General features: G+C 43.6%; 1 protein-coding gene and 1 pseudogene across 1 annotated transcript; one reads left to right on the plus strand and one right to left on the minus strand.

The window, feature by feature from the left end:
• The first annotated feature begins 407 nt into the window (after positions 1-407).
• LOC123455789 (60S ribosomal protein L34) lies at positions 408-843 on the plus strand. The gene has a single exon (XM_045137594.1). The coding sequence runs from the start codon at positions 435-437 to the stop codon at positions 786-788; it is 354 nt and encodes a 117-aa protein (XP_044993529.1). The 5' UTR covers positions 408-434; the 3' UTR covers positions 789-843.
• An 8708-nt stretch (positions 844-9551) lies between these two features.
• LOC101600931 overlaps positions 9552-20741 on the minus strand; it is a 55645-nt pseudogene continuing 44455 nt past the window's right edge.

Raw genomic sequence — 20741 nt, forward strand, 5'->3', positions numbered from 1 at the left:
AGAGTGGAGTTTCAAAGGGGAAAGTGGGGAGGGGAGGGTATTACCATGGGATACTTTTGATAATCATGGAAAATATTAATAAAACTTGAAGAAGAAAAAAAGATGCATGGGGAATACACCACACTTGGAACCAAGTGAATCCTCCATACAGCAGAGCAGCTGTCCTGAGCGCGGGCTGCAATCGAAGCGGCCACGTCGTCGACACCGCGCAGACCTCAGCTCAGGTCCCTGTCACAGCCTACGCTGCTGGAGCCGGGTGCTGGTTAGACAGAGGCCGTCCTCTGACCTCCACATGGGGCCCTGGTTCCATGAGCTGTCCACACACATCCTATCTCTCTCTCTTTCTTTATCCTCACAAATAAATAAATAAAAATTATTTTTTAAAAAAATACCATTTTAGCCTCTTCCGGGGCCGGTGTTTAGAGGCATTCAGAATGGTCCAGCGTTTGACATACCGTCGTAGGCTTTCCTACAATACAGCCTCTAACAAAACTAGGCTGTCCCGAACCCCTGGTAATAGAATTGTTTACCTGTACACCAAGAAGGTCGGGAAAGCACCAAAGTCAGCTTGCGGCGTGTGCCCAGGCCGACTTAGAGGGGTTCGTGCTGTGAGACCTAAAGTCCTTATGAGATTGTCCAAAACAAAAAAACATGTCAGCCGGGCCTATGGTGGTTCCATGTGTGCTAAATGTGTCCGTGACAGGATCAAGCGAGCATTCCTTATTGAGGAGCAGAAAATCGTCGTGAAGGTGTTAAAGGCACAAGCACAGAGTCAGAAAGCTAAATAAATATGAAGCTTTTTAAATAATAAAAACCAAGGCTTGTTCTGTGGCTTTATGCTAATTCTTTTGTTTTGTTTTACTGTTTGGGGATTGGCTTCCATTATTTGAGGACTCCATAATTGATAGTTGATGACTTTTATTTCCCCAAATAAAAAATAGTTGGAGGTCATTCTGACCACTGCTTTGAAACATAAATGTTCTTTTTTTGTGCTTGTTTGTATATTGTATGCATGTGTGTATACTTAGGTGCAGGCCAGAGGAGAACATTGGTGTCCTCATGGCTTGCACTCTATATATGTATGCCAGTCCACACCCCTGCCCATACTAGTGTTAAAGACTATACCTAGTCTTCAGAGAGACAGAGAGTATGGGCATGCCTTGGCTTGATGTTGCAAATAAAACTCCAGACGCATGCATGCACATATGCATGGCACTTTGTGCATCTGGCTTTATGTGGATACTGAGGAATCAAATCTGAGCTGTCAGGCTTTGCAGAGCAGCACTGTGGCATCTCTTTAGCTCCCATATGTGGATTTCTTAAATTAATTTTTTATTAACAACTTCCATGATTGTAAACAATATCCCATGGTAATACCCTCCCCCCCACACTTTTCCCCTTTGAAATTCCATTCATCATCATATCCCCTTCCCCTCTCAATCAGTCTTATTTTAATGTCATCTTTTACCTCCTATTATGATGGTCTTGTGTAGATAGTGTCAGGTGCTGTGGAGTCATGGATGTCCGGGCCCTTTGTGTCAGGAGGAGCACATTGTAAGGATTCCTACCCTTCCTTCGGCTCTTAATGTTCTTTCTGCCACCTCTTCCACAATAGACCCTGAGCCATGGGAAGGTGTGATTGAGATACTTCAGTGCTGAGCACTCCTCTGTCACTTCTTCCCAGCACGATGATGCATTCTGAATCATCCCAAGGTCACTGCCATCTCCTATTGTGATGGTCTTTTGTAGGTAGGGTCAGGCACTGGGATCATGAATATCCAGGCCATTTAGTGCCATATGTGGATTCTTACGTGTTCCCTATCCCATGAGGCCGAGTTAGACACCTGATCTTTGGGTTATTTGTAATGAAGCTTTTTGTATTTCATATGTAAGTCCACTGGAAAATGCTCTCTTAGAGGCTCAAAGTACCTTGTTCAACAATTAATGAGCTACTGTATGTGAAACCCAAAGTCAGGGGTACAGTGATACCTTGAACTTGTAGTTCAGGTCGGGACATGAAAATAGGGGCTTTTTGTAACTGCACAGTATTGGTATAAGTGGCTGGGCTTTTTCAAGGCAGGATCTCTGCGACCCAGGCTGACCTTGGTGGTCCTACCTCAGCCTCCCCATTTGATGTGATGAAAGGCATATGTTCCATATCTGGCTTTATTTTTTTTTCTTATTTGCAAGGAGCTGTAATGCTTAGCTATAAGCCTCATCCCAAAGTGCCCTGCGTGTAAGATCTGATTTGTTACTGTCTTCTAAGACTAGTTTAGCTCCATATCCTGATTGTTCATTCTAAAAACAGCCCAACCTAAGTTTTAGACACTGGAAGAATAAAGGAAAATCAGTCTGTCCTTTAACCTAAATTTGAACATTAACTAATATAGCATAACAAATGTCTGGAGAGGAGTTTTTTTTTTTTTTTTTTTTAAGGTAGGGTCTTGCTCTACCCAGGTGGACCTGAAATTCACTATGCAGTCTCAGGGTGGCCTTGAATTCATGAGGTTCCTTCTAGCTCTACCTCCCTAGTGCTGGGATTAAAGGTGTGTGCCACCATGCCTGGCTCCATTCTTAACACCTTCAATGAAATCCATGGCCTTCTAACTTACTCTAGCTTTGAGACATGGACTTTTACTTTTCATGTCCTGGACTCCTGAAAGTACCAAATTCTATGACAGCTTTGAGTGAGGCAACAGTCACAGGTACACAGCAGGCCAAGTGAGTTAATGCTTGAATATTTGCTGCTGGTGTATCCTTTAAATGGCTGGAGCTAGGTATGGTCTTGAGCACTGAAGAATTACAATTGAGATCCATTAAACTGCTCCAAATAGCTTCCAATGCTGAGACATTAATTGGCTAAGATAACAATTATAATGCTTAATTGTAGTATTGGAAATTTTAAATGGATATAGTTGAAAAACCTTGCCTTCAAGTTTGTTTACTTTCCATGAGAAGCTAGTACATTGTTCTGCCCCAGGTGTTTTGTGGTCCTTTGGTGGTATAAATCTAAAACATGGCGCTCAGTACTAATGTGACCAAACAACAGTACTTTGAGAACTTGTTAATTGATCCATAGGCTAATCTGAAAAAGTGACTTGAAATAACAACTGGATTCAGTTCCCCAGTACCCACATACAGCCAGATGCTCAAAGAGGTATGTACATCTGGAGTTTATTTGCAGCGGCTAGAGGCCCTTGGGTGCCCATTCTGTCTGTCCTCTCTTTTCTTACAAATAATATTTTTTTAAAAATTTAAACACTTTACAGAGAATATGTGGCTGTTTCACTTTTTGAAAATATTTAGGGAAAAGGATGTGGAGACTGGAATTGTGAAGAGGAAAGTGGGGGGAGGGAATTACCATGGATTATTGTATATAATTATGGAAGTTGTCAATAAAAAAAGTTAAAAAAATAAAAAATAAAATAAAAAAAAATACCATTTTAGGGCTGGAGAGATGGCTTAGCGGTTAAGCTAAGCTATATTGGTTTTTCAAGGTAGGGTTTCACTCTAGCCCAGGCTGGCCTGGAATTCACTATGTAGTCTCAGGGGTGACCTGGAACTCACAACAACCCTCCTACCTCTGCCTCCCAAGTGATGAGATTGAAGGCATGAACCGCCACTCCCGGCTTAAAACTATTTTTATTTATTTATTTATTTAGTTGTTTGTTTGTTTGTTTGTTTGTTTGTTTGGAAGCGGGGGACGAGGGAGAGAAAGAGAAAGAGAGAGAATGGGTGTGCCACGCAGGGTCTCTTGCTACTGCAAACAAATTCCAGATGCATGAGCCACTTTGCACACCTGGATTTATGTGGGTACTGGGAAATTGAACCTGAGCCCTCAGACTTTGCAAGCAAGCATCTTTAACTGCTGACCCATCTCTCCAGTTGCGTGTGTGTGTGTGTGTGTGTGTGTGTGTATCCAAATTTTCTGCAGCACGGTTGATGTGCTTTTGGAAGAAAACACTTCACTTTCTTTTTAATTTGTATCTGAGCTCCACAGTAAGCTTGGGCATACCTGGTGTTTTTCCAACTTAGCCCATGAAAAGTGGCCGAATTCTTCTGACTGGAGATCAAAAGACTCGAGGGTCCCTGGAGAAGAGGTTAGAGCATTGCAGTGCATCTTGGGATGGCCCCCACCCAACAGTTTACGATTTCATCTCTTCAGATGATGGGGACGATAGAGAAGATGAAAGACACTGCAGCGACCTGAGAAAATGTTCTTGACAGTGTAAAGCACAGTTGTTAAAAAGCAGGAAACAAAATTACACGCTCAAATTACATATGGACAAAATTAACAAACGTAACTCAAAGAAAACATAACTCAAAAATGTTTCTGAGGTAAAGCCATAGAATAATGAATGGGGTTTTCTTCTTTTCTTTCTTTGGTCAATGTTTCCTTTAAGAATGTTCTAAGAATAGATTTTAAAAATTCAAAAGGGTGGGGAAGAAGAGAGGCAGAAAAGAAATCTCTGGGACACGGGAGGGTTGCCTGTTATCACAGCACAGAGAGCCGGATCGATGGTCACAAAAACAAACTCCTTTGGAATGTTTTTCAGCCTATTTAACATGTACTCACACACACATATGTGTGTATACATATATTTTTAAATGTGTGTGCATGTGTATGTATGTATGTGTATGTATGTTGTATGTGTGTACATATATCTGCATATATATCGCAACATCTCTTTTCTATTAGAAATGCAGAGTTGAGGAGGCGTTTTCTTGGAATCAAATTTGAATGCATGCGATCTAAGAGGCTTTGCAGTCTCCTTCCTACAATACCCTCAGATTAAGTGGATAATTGCATTCCCAAAGGAATTCTCAGAACCATTTCCATTTCTGGGAGGAATTAGAGGATGTAATGCAGTCCTTCCTGAACAATCAAACGGTTGTTTTAAATCACCGAAGGAAAAATTTGAAAAAAGAAAGAGAAGAAAACATCACTACAACAGGCAAAAACCACAGTCCACTCTAGAGGGTGGATAGGGTCACTTACACAAAACAGCCCAAACACACTGGCAAGACAGAGATGTCTCCTATGGGACGTGTTTTCGGATTCCTTATGACCCACGCAGCAGGACATCAGTGACCACAGAGTGATAGCTCTGGCAGAGCAGCCCCAGGACCTGCCGGCCACCAAAACTGGACGGATGCCCACTGTCCATGTCCAGCCAGGCCCACCGGCACAAGCCCATCATGGCAGCTGTGCAAGGAGCTAGGGCAGGAGGACTGAAAGTTCACAGCCTGCCTGGGCTACAGAATGAATTCAAAGCTAGCCTGAGTAACTTAACTTAATGAGACACCGTCTCAAAATAAAAAGTAAGGGCTGGAGAGATGGCATAGCGGTTAAGCGCTTGCCTGTGAAGCCTAAGGACCCCGGTTCGAGGCTCGGTTCCCCAGGTCCCACGTTAGCCAGATGCACAAGGGGGCACATGCGTCTGGAGTTCATTTGCAGAGGCTGGAAGCCCTGGCGCTCCCATTCTCTCTCTCTCCCTCTATCTGTCTTTCTCTGTGTCTGTTGCTCTCAAATAGATAAATTAAATAAATAAATAAATTTTAAAAAAGTAAAAAAAGTCCAGGCACACACCTTTAATCCCAGCACTCAGGAGGCAGAGGTAGGAAGATCACTGTGAGTTCAAGGCCAGCCTAGGAGTACAGAGAGAATTCCAGGTTAGCCTGAGCTAGAGTGAGACCCTACCTTGAAAAACAAAAAAAGAAAGAGAGAAAGAAAGTAAAAAAGAGTACTGGGCTGGGCTGAGAAGACAGCTCACTGGGTAAAGTGTTTGCTGCACAAGCATGAAGGTCTGAGTTCGGAGCCCGGCATCCACACAAGAGGCTGGGTATGGGAACGCACACTTACAACCCCAGGGCTGGGGACGGAGAGACAGAGAGTCCCCAGGGCTCACTAGCCGGCTAGTATAGCTACGTTAGTGAGCTCCATGTCCCAAGAGATTCTGTCTCAAAGAACAAGGTGGAGATCAGTGTTGGAAGACACCCAGCGCTGACCTCTGGCCTCCATAGGCATGCACACACATGCATGCCCGCCCACACACATACATGGGCCCACACATGTATGCATATGCACACATACACACAAAAAGAGAGAGAGAGCTGGGAATGTAGCTCAGTGGTGGAGCACTTGCCTAGCATGCACAAGACCCTAGTTTTAGTCCCAAGCACTACTAAAAAAAAAAAAAAGAAGTCGGGCATGGTGGCGCACGCCTTTAATCCCAGCACTTGGGAGGCAGAGGTAGGAGGATTGCCGTGAGTTCAAGGCCACCCTGAGACTCCATAGTGAATTCCAGGGCAGCCTGGGCTAGAGTGAGACCCTGCCTCAAAAAACCAAAAAGAAAGAAAGAAAGAAAAAGAAAATATCTTTTCCAAAGTACTGTTCCTTCCAGCCACATTGTTAAGAAGCTAACACTCTCAGCATTTCAAACTCTTTCTATTCTTTCTTTTCTATTCTGTTTTTCAAGAAAGACTCCTCTCTCTCTCTTTCTCTCATAAATAAAATGTTTCTTTTTTGTTTTTTTTTTTTCAGAGTAAATAGCATATTTATTCGGTTTTGCTTTTCAAAAGCACAGGAGCACAATGTCATTAGGTAGCATGCTTTCATGCTCTCAAACACTGGAAGAACATGACACTCTCAAAATCCAACCTTGAATTTAAGCTCTGCATCTCCACTGTTCAGACAGCTCTACACCTTGGCCCACCAGCTCAACCACAGTGACCACAACTTCCCAGCTGACCAGGGCTGAGCACCTGCGGTAATCCAGCAATTCATTTATAGACATTAATTCATGTATTAATTTGACAATATAACTATTAACAATGGAGTATTGTATTCATTCATGTTTAATAATTCCATTTTGCAAATTTCTCCTTGTTTGGGACTTCTATTTTATTTAATTTTTATTAACATTTTCCATGATTATAAAAAAACAATCCCATGGTAATACCCTCCCTCCCCCAATAAAATGTTTTTTAAAAGGGCTAGAGAGGGCTGGAAGGATGGCTTATCATTTAAGGCACTTGCTTGCAAAGCCTAAGAGCTCATGTTCAAATCTCCAAGTCCCACATAGCCAGACGCAGTGACGCAAGCATGTAATGTCACACATGTGCACAAGGAGAGCACATGCGTCTGGAGTTCTTTCTCAGCAGGCTGAAGGTCCTGGCTTGCCCATTCTCTCTCTTTCAAAATAAAAAGGGAGGGCTAGAGAGAAGGCTTAGCAATTAAGGCACTTGCTTGTAAAGCCTAAGGACCTGGGTTCAATTCCTCAGTACCCACATAAGCCAGACACACAAGGTGGTACATATGTCTGGAGTTCGTTTGCAGTGCCTAGAAACCCTGGTGTGCCCATTCTCTCTCTCTCTCTCTCTCTCTCTCTCTCTCTCTCTCTCTCTCTCTTTTCTATCTCTTTCTCTCTCATAAATAAAATATACATATTGTAAAAAAGAAAGGCTTTCCCTGTTGTCTAGGCTGGCCTTGATCGCCCAGGCTTAAGCAATGCTCTTGCCTCAGCCTCCCAAGCGCTGGGTCTTGACAAACATGTTCCTTCGAGCTCAGTTCAGAGATTATATCTTTTTTCTTCATTGTTCTCTAGTTTTATTGTTTTTCAATTTTCCCAACACATGAACTCAAGGCTCATTTTGAGATTTTCTTTTCAGTGCATTTCACAGAAAGAAAAAAAAAATGAAATGGAAATCATTAAAGTGGTTATACATGAGCCAATTATTTTTTCTTATAATTTACAATTTGCTGAAAATTATTGCATTGGTCTTTTCATCCTATTGACGACTCTAGAAAAACACAGTTCTATCAGAGCACAAAGTTCAACTTATAACGACACAACAGACAGTCGTCTGCCATGGCCAATGGGCAGCGGGCACACATTGGGCACTGTGACCAGAACACCCCTGGGGAACAGCCGGGTAAGACGCCACTCCTGCCCAGCGAGGTGCTCAGAGAATCCTTGAATGCATGAAGACCATAATTAGCATGATTCTTTTTTTAAAAGATTTTGTTTATTTATTTGAGAGCGACAGACACAGAGAGAAAGACAGATAGAGGAAGAGAGAGCGAGAGCGAATGGGCGCGCCAGGGCTTCCAGCCTCTGCAAACGAACTCCAGACGCGTGCGCCCCCTTGTGCATCTGGCTAACGTGGGACCTGGGGAACCGAGCCTCGAACCGGGGTCCTTAGGCTTCACAGGCAAGCGCTTAACCACTAAGCCATCTCTCCAGCCCATAGCATGATTCTTTTAATTGTCAGCAATTCTTCAACCTCAAGAAAATACCCACGAAAAACACATTTGTACCTGATTTTCTGATTGTTTTTTCCCGGAATCTTTTTACTTTCTTTAGCATTAAATTTCTTTGAAAGGAAAGTTACACCTTCTATGCACTTAGTCACATACCTACTGAATTTCTGACAAATAGGAATGGCCATTTGTTTTCTCTTTTAAAAAGAAAGAAGGAAAGAAAGAAAGGAAGAAAAAAGAAAGGAAGGAAGGAAGGAAGGAAGGACTCCAGACGCATGCGCCATCCTGTGCATCTGGCTTACATGGTCCTGGGGAATTGAACCTGGGTCCTTTGGCTTTGCAGGCAAGCACTTTAACTGCTAAGCCATCTCTCCAGCCCTACTTTTGAATGAACAGAGGTAAGACAATGCAAACTTATTCAGAAGCATAGTACATAATACTGAATATTAATCTACAAAATGAAAAAAAACAGATTAGGAAAAAGGTAACACTTTTATTTTTTAATATTGTTATTTTAGTTAATGCTTTAGCTCTTGAGAAAGGTCAAAATCTCATCATTTTGACCATGAACACATTTTTTTTAATTGTCTCTTCACTACCTATATAAGACCATCATAATAGGAAGAAAATATCATGACATCAAAATAAAAGAGAGACTGATTGAGGGAAGGATGGGATATGATGGAGAGTGGAGTTTCAAAGGGGAAAGTGGGGGACAGGAGGGCATTACCATGGGATATTGCTTATAATCATGAAAGTTGTTAATAAAAAATACATTAAAAATTGTCTCTTAAATATAACAGTTAATAAAACTAAGTATTGAAAACTGTTGAAATTGTTCAAGTCAATGCTGTTTTCAAGTATATTAAAATGCTCAGAAGAAAAATTTTCCGTGGTTATAATTCTAATCAATTTTTATAAATATGATTTTAAAAGACTTCCAACACAGGTGAATAGTGGGTAAGTTCCTTGAACAAAGCCACAGTCTTTTGGTTTTTCGAGGTAGGGTCTCACTCTAGCCCAGGGTGACCTAGAATTCACTACGTAGTCTCAGGGTGGTCTTGAACTCATGGTGATCCTCCTACCTCTGCCTCCCAAGTGCTGGGATTGAAGGCGTGTGCCACCACGCCTAGCTAGGCACAGTCTTTTTGGAAGAAAAACAATGCCTTGTCATACATCCTCCTGCTTGCTTTTTTTAAAACAACACTGACTTCAGGCACAGTGGCTGAATCCACTTCTAGATCCTGTTCTTCTCCCTCCTGGTTGGTTTAGGAGAGCAGAGAATATTTCAGCTATGGACAGAACGCCAAACATCAGCTCTGGAAGAGACTCCACTTTTCACTACAGACACGTCGACACTGCGTTCCCGCTGCTGTGTATCTGCTGCCCCTGTTCAAAGACAAGGGCGTCAGGCAGCTTCAGGACCATGAGCAACAGACGACTCATCTAGTAACTCTGGTCAAAGTCTGGAGGATTCTATTGCCCACGTCTCTTGAACAGGTTGGTAAGAGATCTGTCAATCGTGTTTCTCTTCTTTTCTTTCTTTTTTTTTTTAATTTTTATTTAGTTATTTGAAAGTGATTGACAGGGAAAGAGGCAGATAGATACAGAGAGAGAGAGAGAGAGAGAGAGAGAATGGGCACACCAGGGCCTCCAGCCACTGCAAACAAACTCCAGACACGTGAGCCCCCTTGTGCATCTGGCTAACGTGGGTCCTGGGGGATCGAGCCTTGAACCGGGGTCCTTAGGCTTCACAGGCAAGGGCTTAACTGATAAGCCATCTCTCCAGCCCTCTTCTTTTCTTTTTGAGGTGAGAAGCTAAACAGATTGGCCTCTTTTATGTGAGAGAGCAAGAGAGAGAGAGAGAGAATTGGTACGCCAGGGCCTCAGCCAATGCAATCAAACTCCAGATGCGTGTGCCACCTTGTGCACATGTGGCTGAGTGCCCAGTTTCCGCACAGTTGACACTGACTGTGCCACCTAGTTCTACCTAAGGAACAGTCAGAGTTGACCAGGCATGCATCTGCACACAGTTGGGAAAATGTGGATTCCACTACGTGCTTCCATAGACTGATGATACTCCCTCCAACCACTGCCCCGCCTATTGGCATGCCTAAGAATTGGCTCTTAGTCCAGACATGTGCATTTGCACACACCTTCTTCTTCGCACATTCTTCATGAAATCCTGAGACGGGAGGATGACGGGACACCTGCTCAGCAGCAAACAGGACTGTGGAAGAGCCTGATCCCACCTGGACTCGGAGGCTACTCTGAGAGTGACCGCCTGGGGAAGAGCCACTCCCAACACTGGACACCACCTCGCTATTCAGCATGTGAAACGTCTCTCCAGTGACAGGGTTCTATAGCTCAGCAATGGCTCCTCTGCGGCCCTCATGAAACGTGGTAAGGTACCACTCAACACAGCAGATCATCCGGCCCTCAGGGGGGTCTCCACCAGTGGTGGCTGTAGATTAGGTCAGGGTGAGACACAAAATCCGCACCCATCCCCAGCAGGGACCACTTCTCTCGGAGCACTGTAGGCAGGGCCACTCTTGTTAAGCCCATGCCCATTCTACAGCTCTCAGGTCATCGCCCCTGCTGTCGCGGGCACCCTCCGCCTCACCATCTGCACTGTCTCTTCAGGGTCCCCTGCTAATCGCCCAGGCTCTGCAGCAGACTGCTCTTTTGGTGCTGCCGCGGGTTTGCTCCGCTCACTTCCAGCGGGCTGTTCGGATCCATCTGTAGAGCGCTTTGATAAAACATCTTCAGTTCTGACCACCCGACTGGCGTTCCTGAAGGCAGCGAGCCCTTCTGATGCGATGCATGCCGCGGCTGCAGGATATGGGCGCCGTTGTCTCTGCAGGTTACGGTTGCCATGGATGGAGCTGTGAGCGTTAAGAGGTCCTGGTCCAAGGAACTAAGTAAGTCAGAGTAGGAAGGCCTTCAGGCCATCTGATTAAGTCTCTCTGTTGGCCTTCACCATGAGATGCCATTTCTCTGACTTCCACACATGGGCTGGAGGTAAGTGAACTCTTCTCTTCACTGACTGCAGTTTGGAATGTCCTACATTAAAAGAGAGAGAGAGAGATGGCATTTTGACTTGGTCTCCTCTGGGTGACAGAAGAATTGTCACTAGATGCAAGGGAGAAGCTTCAAGACTTCAGAGGAGGATCATTCTGTTAGAAAGAGAAAATAGTTCCTTTTTTGCTTTTTAAATGGTAAGGTCGGCTGGGCGTGGTGGCGCACGCCTTTAATCCCAGCACTTGGGAGGCAAAGGTAGGAGGATCGTCATGAGTTCAAGGCCACCCTGATACTTCAGAGTGAATTCCAAGTCAGCCTGTGCTAGAGTGAAACCTTACCTCGAAAACAAAATGGCAAGCTCCCTAATCATCACACTACTGAAGAAGAACTGGAGAAAGCTAGCTTCTTTTAGGTAGCTTCAGTTAGTGATTGAGGCCCGGAAAGGATGATATGCTACCTGCCCCCTTGCCCTGGCACAAGAAGGGAATTCTTGGCAGAAATGGAACTTGTGTCTGATAGAGACTGATAGACGGTGTCCAGAGATTATTTCTTTTTCCACAAATATACTGGTGAGAACCTCTTGAAATGCCTAGGTGTTTTCCTTAAGAACTATGGATCACATAATAATTTTCTGAGTCCACAAGCTCTGTTAAACTTCTCCGCCAACAGCCAAACAATCCCAGTTGTGATTTACAGGCTCTGAAGTGGACTGCGAGCCACGGCTCTGCTTCTAACTCCAAGGCATCTTAAATTTTACTAGTAAAATTTTCAAACATTGTTTGGAATGTGTTACTAATATTTACGCACGCAGCCTCTCCTGCACCTCCTCAAATTTAAAAACTCTCAGAACGAGCTGTAAAACGCTGCCTGGGCCTGTGGAGATGGCTCGGCAGAGAAAAATTACCGCACAAGCGTGAGAGCCCCGGTCGGGGTTTCCAGACCCCACAAAAGGAAGCTGCGAAGGGCAATTGAACCCAAGCAAGTCCACTGCCAGGGGGAAGCAAGGACAACTGGCGAAATAAGCAAGGGTGATGTTTGCCTGTGAACTGGATACCAGCACAAAGGGGAAGGAGATCAATGCAGAGAAAAATCAACTCCTACCAATCAGAGAGCCAGAGCCTCAGAGGCCCCCAACACCTCAGCACTGAAGCAGACCAAAAATGAACCCAACATGGCTCAGGGAAATCTTGCGGAAGAGGGGGCGGAAAGAATGTCAGAGTTACATGTTGGGTCATGATTTTCAGAGACATTTATCATACTAATAACTGGGGGCTAACTCCACAATGCACGACCCATTTTCAATAATAAGGAGGGTCTAATGGGAGGGGGTAGATCACAGATGAGCCTAAATAATGGTACCAAACTGCCTGTATTTACTGAAAAGAAAACTAATAAATTAAATTAAAAAAAAAAAAAAAAAAAAAGATACAGCGAGCAGGGCGTATGCGGTGGCACCTCCAGCGAGTGCCTGGAAAAGGACGAGAGGCAGCCACGGTGCTTGGTGCAGGAGGCTGGGGCAGGAGGATATCAAGTCAGAGGCTGCTCTGGGCTACCCAGCCAAGCCAGATGTGGTTGCTTCGCAAGGTCAGATGCTGCCCAACCTAGGTGAAAAGCAAGATAAGCCCCTTCCATCTCCAAGGCCACTTGAAACACGACTTTACTCTCTTACCTAGAGCCTATGTGACTTAACACACAATATTAGCTAACACCTTTCCTTCTCCCTTGGAATATAAAAGTATTTTCCTCAAATCTTAACTACTCTTTCCTCTCTGTCTCTCTTCTCTCTCCTCTCCCTTCTTTCTCTCCTCTCTCTTTCTCCTTCTCTCTCTCTGACTCCATCACGCTGTGTGTGGCATGGTACTAATAACTTTCCTGATTACCTCTAATCTGCAGGGCAATTCGTCCCAGTGCCTCTCTCCTGTAAGGTCCATCAGGGACAACGAGGTGAAGCCTGCCTCAAACAATCAGAAGAGCTGGAAAACTACCAGGTCCTTCGGTTTTTCCATCCCGTACAGCAGTGCCCCCCCCCACCCCCCGTTGGCCCCTGATGGCGTCTGAACCCTCCAGAGCTGTGAGAAATAAAAGTCTGTTCTGTATAAATTACTGAGTCTATGGTAGTTTATTTTAGCAATAACAATTACACCAAGACAATATTTTTAAACTTTTTTTTCTAATGAAAGAGAGAAAGGGAATTGGCACACCAGAGCCTCCAGCCACGGTAATCAAACTCCAGATGCTTGCGCCACCTTGTGGTCATGTGTGACCTTGCGCATGCATCACCTTGTGCATCTGGCCAAGGTGGGATCTGGGAAGTCAAATGTGGGTCCTCAGGCTTCACAGGCAAGTGCTTTAACAGCTAATCCATCTCTCCAGCCCCATTTTTAAATGCTTATTGCGATTTTTTTAATCTTTTTAAAATATATTTATTTATTTATTTATTTATTGGAGAGAGAGAGAAAAGGTAGAGAGAATGGATACACCAGGGCCTCTATCCACTGAAAACAAACTCCAAATGCATGGTCCACCTAGTGCATCCTGTTTATGTGGGCACTGGGGAATCAAACCTGTGTCCTTAGGCTTCACAGACAAGCACCTTAACTGCTAAGCCATTTCTCCAGCCCTTTTTTTATTGCAATTTTGACCATAATCTCCTTTCTTTGATTTCTTTTACTCTTCATTCCCCTTCCACTGAACCCCGTCTTCTTTGCAAATAGTCCCTCTTCTATTCTGATGTCTTTTGTGTGTGTGTGTGTTCCTCCACAATCCATGATAGTGCGTTGATGGGCCCAACATGATGCAGGTCATGCACAGGTAATAAACAAGAGCTGCTGTGAGGTCATGAATGCAACAGCCACCTCATGACCAGAAGACTGCATTCCAACCCTGTCCTTTAGCTCTTACGTTCTTTCCACCACTTCCTCCATAAAGGTGTCTGAGCCTTGGAAAGCATGATAGAGATGTTTCATTTAGTGGTGAGCACTCAACCGTCACTTCCTTTTGGTTTCTATTTCATTAATTTCTGCCCTAATCTTTATTATTTCTTCCCATATACTGATTTTTCGTTTGCCTTGTTCTTCTTTTTCCAAGGCCTTAAGGTAAAGCATTAAGTTGTTTACTTGCGACCTTCCTAATTCCTTTTTTATAATATATTTTACTTTTATTTATTTGTTTATTTGACAAAGAAAGAGAGAGAATGTGCGTGCCAGGGCCTCCAGCCTCTGCAAACAAACTCCAGATGCATGCACCTCCTTGTGCATCTGGTTTACATGGGTCCTGGGATCTAAACCTGGGTCGTTTTGCTTTGCAGGCAAATGCCTTAACTGCCAAGCCATCCCTCCAGCCCACTAATTTCTTAATATAGGCACTTAAAGCTATAAATTTCCCTCTTAGGACTGCCTTCATTGTGTTCCAAAGGTTTTGGTATGTTGTGTTGTCATTATCATTTGATTCTATGATTTTTTTTTTATTTCTTTCTTGATTTCTTCATTGACCCATTCATCATTTGGTAGTGTATTGTTTAGTTTCCATGATTCTGTGTATGCTCTATAGCTTTTCTTGCTATTGATTTGTAGTTTGATGCCATTGTGATCAGATAGAGTACAAGGAATTATTTGTTTTCCTGTGTTTGTTAAGATTTGCTTTGTGTCCTAATATATGGTCTATTTTAGAGAATGTTCTGTGTGCTGCTGAAAAGAATGTATTCTGAAGCATTTGGATGAAATGTCCTGTAGATATCTATTAGGTCCATTCCTTCTATGACCTCATTTAGTCCAGATGCCTCTCTGTTTATTTTTTTCCCGGATGACCTGTCAATTGATGAGAGTGGGGTGTTGAAGTCACCCACTACCACTGTGTTTGGTGTTATCTGTGACCTTAGTTCTAATAGCATTTGTTTGATGAGTTTTGAGTTTCCCCAGTAGTCACTTCCACCTGAAGAAAAAAAAAAAAAGCTCTGACCAAAAGTGAGAGCCGCAATAGTTTACTTACAGACATAAATGTGTAGAGGGCAACTAATGGGCACAACATATCTTTCTAGGCATAAAACAGTAGTAGATTCCCCCCAAGGCCTATGACCTCCCCAGCCACAGGCTTTTGACTAGGTTTTCAGTAATTGGCATGAATTCCTTCCTGTGGAGCAGACTTCAAATCCATTCAGAGAGCAGTTGGCTATCCCCATAACATACATGCCACTATTGCACCAGTGAGCGCATCTTACCTAACTGACCAGTTGTGGTAGCTCACAATGTCCACTGTTGGTTAAGACTGTTGATTTTTCTTCCCCGTTAGCCTGAATGGCACCTTCCAGCACAATGAAAGCTAGCTGGCAGGGAGGAGGCTTCCAGCTCTCTCAAAGCTTGATTTCCCAGTGCAAAGACAATTCTTTTTCAAGGTAGAGTGTGACTCTAGCCCAGGCTGACCTGGAACTCACTCTGCAGTCCCAAGATGGCCTCAAACTCACAATGATCCTCCTATCTCTGCCTCCTGAGTGCTGGGATTAAAGGCGTGTGCCACCATGCCTGGTTAAGGCAACATTTTAAAGAATAAATAAAGGGAGCTGGGCAAGGGGGTGCACACCTTTAATCACAGTTCTTGGGAGGCAGAGGTAAGAGGATCACTGTAAGTTCGAGACCACCCTGAGACTACATAGTGAATTCCAGGTCAGCCTGGGCTAGAGTGAGATCCTACCTTAAAAATCAAAGAAAGGATAAATAAAGGGCTAGGAAGACGCTTGCAAAGCCTGTGGACCAGGGTTCAATCCCTTAGCACCTATTTGAGGCTGGAATCATCTGTGATCCCAATGAAGCCAGGGGCACCTGGAAGCTGGCAAGCCACAGCAGCAGCAAAACTACTAAAAGAGAAAAAAGAGATTAAGTGCGGGGAGGGTGCAGGAGCAGGAAAAGGAAAGGGGAGGAGAGTTTGGGCCTAGTATATTGTCTACATTTATGGAATTTGTCAATTTTCAAAATACTAAGAGAGACCCTGTCTCAAAAGAAGTTAGAGGAAAGCTGGGCGTAGTGGCACATGCCTTGAATCCCAGCACTCGGGAAGCAGAGTAGGAGGATCGTTGTGAGTTCGAGGCCACCCTGAGATTACGCAGTGAATTCCAGGTCACCTGGGCTACAGCGAAACCCTACCTTGGAAAAAAAAGTTAGAAGAAGAGAAACTCCCCAAAGTTGTTCTCTGACCAGATGCATGTTATGGGACATGCATGCCTGTACACACATCCTGCACACACACACACACACACACACACACACACACACACACACACACGCAAATAGATAAATAGAAACTATATTTTTAAAAACTAATGGGTAATTTTGAGAGAATTATATAAACACAATTCATTGTCTTAAATGAAGCATTTATTCTGCCTTCCCATACAAACCATGGTAATCAAATAGTAATGAGGATACATGTCTCTTTATAAGGGCTCTCTATCTTACTAAATGAAAAAAAAATTAAAGAATTACAGTATCACCATTTTACAATCCCTGATGCATTAATAAATTTGGTCATTTAGCACTAATGGCTGCTAACATGGGGAAGAGAGAGTGTGAGAGAGAAAGAGAAACTATGTCACTGTAATATTGCCAAGGATATTGAGTGCCAGTCTCATCACATCTCTGGAGCGGCCTTCCCATTTGCCTGAAATTAAAAATACTTGAATGAAGCGTGAACGTCACACAGGCAAAATCTGGACTCTGGGTGAGGCAATAGAATTCTTCAGTAGATAATCAACTCCGGGGATGATGCCTGAAAGAATAATCTTTCTTCGGTAGATGAAATGAGATGAAAAGAAAGGGATGGAGAAGAGCTCTGCGTCATGAAAGAGACCTAGATAATGTCTAATAACTTGTAGCATTTGATCTTAACCGAAAGGCTGAGAAGCAATAGAATAATCTTTCAATGGGAAAGACCAAGCCATACTGTCTAAAGATGAAATTTTAGCTGATAACACTGCAAATTTACATGATGGTTATAAAATCCAGGATAAGGACTTCTGCGTCTAGTGGGAACAAAGCAACAAGGACCAGGCTTATGTTCCTGTCCAGAAGAACTAAGTTGCTGGCCAATCAGAGGGGCTGCACAGAGGAGTTTCCGGAGCAGTACAGAGGCACCTCTGGAACACCCGCTGGCATAGGTGGGCAAGGAAACTAGACAAAGCCCGAGAAAGAGACCCTCAAAAGGGGCAGGGTGACCATTTTCAGGGTCTCGCGTCAAGCAAGGAAAAGTCCCTAGTTCCACCCCGTAGAAGACGTTCTAAACCACGGGGAGCTGAGTAGCCAGAGAGAACAGGATCTAGAACAAAAGATGCTCAAGTCCCCTTAATATAGCTTAAAAGCCAGCCTAAAACGACCAAACTGTTTCCAAGCAACTTACTATATTCCAGAAAGAAAAAAAAAAAACAAAACTTAAGAATGTTTGTAGAAATGTAAAACATCCACCACCCAGCGTGGTAAAATTCACAATGTCTGGATCTAATAACAATAATAATAATAATAAAACCAGGCATGAAAAGGAACAGAAAAGTATGACTGGTAACGAGGAAAGGAAGAATTAACATAAATGATAGAATTAGTAGAAAAAAGTGTGAAGTAGTTATTAGAGTCCATATATCTAATAATATAGAGGGATGATTCATCATGTGGAGACATAAAAGATATACTTTAAAAGGTGAGCTGGGTGTGGTGGCGCACACCTTTAATCCCAGCACTTGGGAGGCAGTGGTAGGAAGATTGCTGAGAGTTCGAGGCCACCCTGAGACTTCATAGCAAATTCCAGGTCAGCCTGGAGTAGAGTGAGAATCTACCTCGAAAAAAAAAAAAAAGTGAAAATGGAGCTGGAGAAATGGCTTAGTGGTTAAGGTGCTTTCCTGTAAAGCCAAAGGACCTAGGTTTGATTCCCCAAAATCCATGTAAGCCAGACACACAAGGTGGCACGTGTGTAAAAGTTCATTTGCAATGGCTGAAGGCCCTAGCATGCCCATTCTCTCTCCTTCTCTCTTTCTCTCTCTCTCTCTCTCTCTCTCTCTCTCTCTGTCTGCCTCTCTTGCTCTGCCTCTCTCTCTCTCTCTCAAATAAATTTTTAAAAATTAAAAATATATTTTAAAAGGTATAAATGTATTTTTAAAGATTAAAAGCACAGGGCAGCTGGGCGTGGTGGCGCATGCCTTTAATCCCAGCACTCAGGAGGCAGAGGTAGGGGGATCACCATGAGTTCGAGGCCACCCTGAGACTACAGAGTGAATTCCAGGTCAGCCTGAGCTAGAGTGAGACCCTACCCCTAAAAACCAAAAAAAAAAAAAAAAAAAGTACGGGGGTGCTGGAGAGATTGCTTAGTGGCTAAGGCAGGCCAAAGGACCCAGGTTCAATTCTCCAGGACCCACACAAGCCAGATGCAGAAAATGGCACATGTGTCTGGAGTTCATTTGCAACAGCTGAAGGCCCTGGCATGCTCACTCTCGCTCTCTCTCTCTCTCTCTCTCTCTCTCATAAATAAAATAAACTTTAAAAATTTTAAAGTACAGGGGATGGGGATGTGATTCAATTGGCAGAGAGCTTGCCTAGCATGCATGAAACCCTGGTTTCAATCCCAAGCTCTGCATAAAACCAGACATGGTGACACATACCTTTATCTCAGCACTTGGGAGATAGAAGAAGGAAGATCAGAAGTCCAAAGTCATTCTTGTCTTGTCTACATAGCCATTCCAAGGCCAGCCTGTCCTACATGAGATGGTGTCTTAAACAAAAATATCAAAATGACAATTTCTTTTGAAAATTATTTTAATTTGGGGCTGGAGAGATGGCTCAGCATTAAGACACTTGCCTACAAAGCCTAATGATTCAAGTTTAATTCCTCAGTACTCACGTACAGCCAGATGCATGAAGTGGCCCATGCATCTGGAGTTCGTTTGCAGTGGCTGGAGGCCCTGGCGTGCTTCCTTCCCTCTCTTTCTCCTCTCAAATAAATAAATAAAATATTTAACAACAACAAAAAAGCTGGGATGGAGAGATGGCTTAGCAGTCAAGGTGCTTGCCTGTGAAGCCTAAGGACCCAGGTTCAATTCTCCAGGTCCCACATAAGCCAGGTGCACAAGGGGGCACATGCATCTGGAGTTTGTTTGCAGTGGCTAGAGGCCCTGGCATGCCCATTCTCTCTGTCCCTCTCTCTACCTCTAATAAATAAATAAATAAAGATAAAATCATTTTTTTATTTAAAAAAAAATACTGTAAGGCAAAACTAACCCTTTCCTTCCGTAAGCTCTTTCTGGCTGAGTGTGTTTGCCCATCTATGAAAGGTGACTTGTACGTTGTCTGTGGGTTCCTGGGGAACAAAATTCATACTTTTAGACTCGGCTCACTATTTGTGCTTCTTTTGTTTTATTTTGTTTTTGTTTTTTCCAGGTAGGATCTCACTCTCGCCCCAGGCTGACCTGGAACTCATTCTGTAGTCCAAGGCTGGCCTCGAACTCACAGTGATCCTCCTACCTCTGCTTCCTGAGTGCTGGGACTAAAGGCATGCGCCACCACGCCCGGTACCTTCTTTCCTTTGATGATGCTATCAGTGTGTCCATGCCCATCAGAATGGTTTTGTGGTGCATGCTAGCAGCCAGAATGTAAATTAGTAAATTAGTGGGCATTCAAAAAACAAAAAAAAGAATTATGTACAGAATTGAGCTAGAGACAGTCAATATTATATGTTGCTTTTTAAATTAGAACTTGTTTTTCTGGTTAATAATAATATCTGCTAACAACAGAGGCAGTGAGAAACAGTACACTGGTAATCTGCTACCTTTGGGATTTCGCTGGAGACTCTGGTGTGTTTTAGAGGATTTTGAGGCTGTTTTGTCATCCGGGAACCTGGAGTACCACAGTCGTGAATGCCCAATCAAGATCCCTGCATTTAGACAGAAAAGTGGAATCTGACTGGATGAAACCTTATGCCTGTGGTAGCTGAACCACCCCCCCAAACAAGAAACCCCAAAAAAACAAACCTCAATGAAGACTGTGATTGCCACCAACCCTTAATGTCACCAAAAGCTGCATCCCACGGGAGGGAAATGCAACACGCACCAAACACCAGGTCTGACTAGATCTCTGAGGGCCTGATAACAACGTGGCCTACCTCAAGATTAATTGTGCACAGAGCAAGCAGAAAAGAAAAGAAAAAAAAAAAACTACACCAGGAACATCTGCTGTTTGTGAGTGGCAGGGTTGGATCATGTAAAATTAGCCACATCAATTATCAGTCTTCTTATATTTCCTAGGAAAGTACCTCAAAAAAATCAACTTTAAAATTAAAAACGAATGCTGGCAAGCCCTTTTTTTGTGATTCCTGGCCTGCCCACATGTGGATAAGCCACCTACCAGCGCCATGGACGTGGACGGGGACCGATCCTACCTCTGTGCCTCCCCCACCATAACGGTTTCTATCCTCAGAACCATGAGCTAAA

The sequence above is a fragment of the Jaculus jaculus genome, chromosome 18 (genome assembly GCF_020740685.1).
Source record: "Jaculus jaculus isolate mJacJac1 chromosome 18, mJacJac1.mat.Y.cur, whole genome shotgun sequence".
Lineage (NCBI taxonomy): Eukaryota > Metazoa > Chordata > Mammalia > Rodentia > Dipodidae > Jaculus > Jaculus jaculus.

What these genes read in the sequence shown, in the direction of transcription:
- LOC123455789 (XM_045137594.1), top strand. Translation starts at nt 435, where the DNA reads ATGGTCCAGCGTTTGACATACCGTCGTAGGCTTTCCTACAATACAGCC.